This window comes from Nanorana parkeri, unplaced genomic scaffold (genome assembly GCF_000935625.1).
Source record: "Nanorana parkeri isolate BGI_ZX_2015 unplaced genomic scaffold, ASM93562v1 scaffold110, whole genome shotgun sequence".
Lineage (NCBI taxonomy): Eukaryota > Metazoa > Chordata > Amphibia > Anura > Dicroglossidae > Nanorana > Nanorana parkeri.
The window spans coordinates 2,239,351-2,242,894 of NW_017306378.1; the positions used below are offsets into that span (position 1 = coordinate 2,239,351).

General features: G+C 46.6%; 1 protein-coding gene across 4 annotated transcripts in view; it reads left to right on the forward strand.

Annotated features, from left to right (window-relative positions):
• The window catches only part of DPP6 (dipeptidyl peptidase like 6), a 1,045,284-nt gene that overhangs the window by 1,019,244 nt on the left and 22,496 nt on the right, over positions 1 to 3,544 (forward strand). For all 4 annotated transcript variants that reach the window (XM_018553126.1, XM_018553123.1, XM_018553124.1 and 1 more), the window contains exon 20: positions 2,863 to 3,057. In XM_018553126.1, the coding sequence (XP_018408628.1) occupies positions 2,863 to 3,057 (195 nt within the window). The remainder of the gene's footprint in view (positions 1 to 2,862; positions 3,058 to 3,544) is intronic.

Genomic DNA, 3,544 nt, shown 5'->3' on the forward strand with positions numbered 1-3,544 from the left:
CCTAACTAACTTAGTAACTAAGTAATTATTATTATTATTATTATTATTATTATTAATAATAATATTAACATTATTATTATTAACTTGTGGGCACTACACTTATTTTCAGGACTTGCAAAATGTTTGCCTGCCACTTTCGGTAACATTGTACAAAGACCAAAGGTGCAATCCAGAGTGATGTAACCAAAGCATTTATAAATTACCTATTAAAGAGCAGTTTTAGGACTAGCCAGTGAGCTGCTTGCTAGCCAGCACTTTAGCTGTGTTGATAGCGGAAAGGCCACTCAATATACTGTAATCTGTGTACTGAATTCAGATTCCAGGGAGCTCTTCACATGTGGTGCAGTTGGTTGTGGCATGTATTGTAGATTCCAAAGAACTCTTCAAATGTGTGGTGTGCTTTCTGAATCTTTGCTATGCAGCTTCCTACCTGAAGCAAAGTACACATCCACTTTTAGTGACCTTGCACTGTATGTACCTGCCCAGTATGTACCTGCCCACCCCTACCTCCGTGCTTACAGTGTACTGTGTTGTGTACTGACTTTGCTTCCCATACCAGTGATCTTCACTTAGGGGGTTATTCACAAAGCTATCCGAAGGATCAGCCGTAGCTCCGGCTGATCCTTCGGCGAGCTTCGGCCACCTGAGCCTTTCGGTTCAGTAGAACCGAAGTGCTGCTGTACGGGCTATTCACTATAGCCCGTACAGCTCCCGAAGTTGGCCGAGCGGCTCGGTCGAGCCGGAGGCATATGCTTTGGCTCGACCGAGCCGAGGTGAAAGCCGAAGCGGGCCGAACGGCCAGCCAAAAGCCTGCTACTGACAGCTGGGCAGAGCCAGCTGTCATCTCCCGGCTGGCTCCGGCCACTTGCAATGACATATCAGCGTCCCCTGCTTACCAGGTAACCAGGGGACGCTGATCTGTCATTACGATGAGAACTCTGCGGAGCCGGCTCTTTAGCTCCCTCAGGGAATAGTTATCGGCTCCATCTTGACAGCAGCAGCGGCTCCTTTCCACTTCCTCCAGCTCCTCAGGTCTGCTGTATGGCTACCTGCGAGTGTAGGCTCCTGACGATGAGAGCTCAGCAGAGCCGGCTTTGGTATCACCGCCGGCTCTGCTGAGCTCTCATGACAATTCAGCGTCCCCTGGTTACCAGGTAGCCAGGGGACGCTGAACTGTCATGAGAGCTCAGCGGAGCCGGCCGTGATATTAAAGCTGGCTTCGCTGAGCTCTCATTGTAATTACAGTGGTCCCGGCCAATAGAAAACAGTTGGGCGGAGCCAGCTGTCACCAGCCAGCTGCTAGCTCCGCACCAATAATTTTCTACTTTTGTTTCCTACTTTTGTTACTGTTTTTCTATTCTGCTCGGTACCACAGAGCTACCAAGCAGAATAGCCGAGCCGAATTCGGCTATTCACTCACTGCTATTCGGCCCCTATGAGAATAGGCCGAACAGCAGTGAGTAGCCTGCCGGAGGTTCGGCTCAGCCGATCCAGTTGTGGGATCGGCTTAGTCGAACTCCTTCTGCACTTCGGGTCGGCTGAACATGCTGAGCATGTTCGGCCGACCCAAAGCCAGCCGAAGCAAGCCTTTATACGGCTGAATATCAGCTGTACAAGTCTGAAGTGAATAGACCAACAGCGCTCGGCTCACTTTACTTCAGGACGGTTATTCACACAGCTGCCTCCGGACACAAAGTAAGGGAAAGAGGAGATCCTAGCAGAGGAATGCTGCTTTGGGCACCTAAGGTTGTGTGCCAATAGGGTCCAGTGATGGAATGCTGATCATTCTAAATGTTTGTTGTGCTAGTACTACCATATAATAGAGAATGTACCAGGAAATGTTGACATATAGAGATGGAAACATGCAACATTTCTCAGTGGACAAAAACTGAGTCAGTAATTACAGTAGGGAGATCTCACTGTTGCAATGTCCAAGACATAAAGGAAGCCAGGGATTAGTTCAGCCCAATATGTTTCATATCACTTTTGGGTGAACTGATCCTTAAGCATCATGCTAATTTTCAGCTGTGGCTAGAATTGCCGGCTACAATTTGCACATCATTAACTCTTTGTAATGAATTTTTTAGAAACCCTTATACTAACAAAAGTGTGCCCGAAACATTGGACACATGGAAACAATGTTTAATAAGGGTCCAAGGGGGCAATATATGCTGGAAAATAATGTGAATGGAATAACAGGAGGCTGTATGCGTAGGAGATATGTGCAGAGGGTATTGCAGCAGGCTGTATATGCAGGAAAAGAGTTTGGAGGGTATAACAGTGGCCAGTATATGCAGGAGAGGACATGGAAGAGTAATTACAGTGTGTACTGGTGGCTAGATACAGTGGAAAAGACCAATGTGTCCTCACGCACACACACAATCCTGGTCTCTACAGATTCTTCACTCTGCTGAGTGCTGAACCTCCAGACTACAGTATGCCGGGGCTGGAAAGTGTGTAAGTGTGTGCTGGAGGTGGGATCTTACTGGGGAAAGATCAGTCTGTATGGTGGAGGTGGGATCTTAATGGGGGGAAATCAGTTTGTATGGTGGAGGTGGGATCTCACTAGGGAAAGATCAGTCTGTATGGTGGAGGTGGGATTTCAATAGGGGGAAAATCAGTCTGTGTGGTGGAGATGGGATCTCACAGAGGGAAGACCAATCTGTATGATGCAGATGTAAAATCACTGTGGAAGGACCATGCAGAGGCAGAATCCCTTGGTGGCAAAGTATAACTCTGACCTGGGAATTATCCTCAAAGGCAAAGTGAAATTGTGCTGTGAAACAAACCCTCTGACCTAGGCATTCTATTATTAAGGATGTGCTCTATATAAGAAATGTGTCTGTTTTATTTCTGTTTTAGTGATGGAAGCCCAGGAAGTCAAAGCGTGTCAGAGAAGTTTCAAATTGATTGGACAACTGTGCTGGTCAGTTCCTACAGCACAATAGTCGTAAAATTTGATGGACGTGGAAGTGGATTTCAAGGCACAAAGCTTTTACATGAAGTGAGGAAAGGGCTGGGAAGTTTCCAAGAGAGAGATCAGCTGATTGCACTGGGGTAATTTATACAGCACTATATCTTCTAAATGGACATGCATGCTTCGTAGGATTGAACAGGGATAGATCTAGTTGATCAAGTCAGCTTTATGGCAATCTGCTGTTCTTTGCAGTACAAAATTTGACTTATAGGGGGCAGTTAGAACATTCCAGTATATATATAGGTCCTTCCAGACCTAATGGAGAACTGCAGCAGAGGGCAGGTGCAATGCTAGTTTGCTATTGGCTATTGCAAATTAAAATAGCCAATAGGAATCTAGCAATGCATTCCTATGGCCAATTTTTTTTTTTCTATTCTGACACAGCTCCGTGTCAGAATAAGAAAAAAAAAAGAAAAGCAGTGTTTCTCTCCTTGGCGGCCGTTTGCTGTCTGGAGATCAGTGTCGCTGGTTAGCTGGTAACCAGGGACGCTGATCTCTCTGCAAGTGGCCGAAGCCAGCCGTAAGATCACGGCTGGCTCCGCCCAGCTGTCAGAAGCAGGCTGTCAG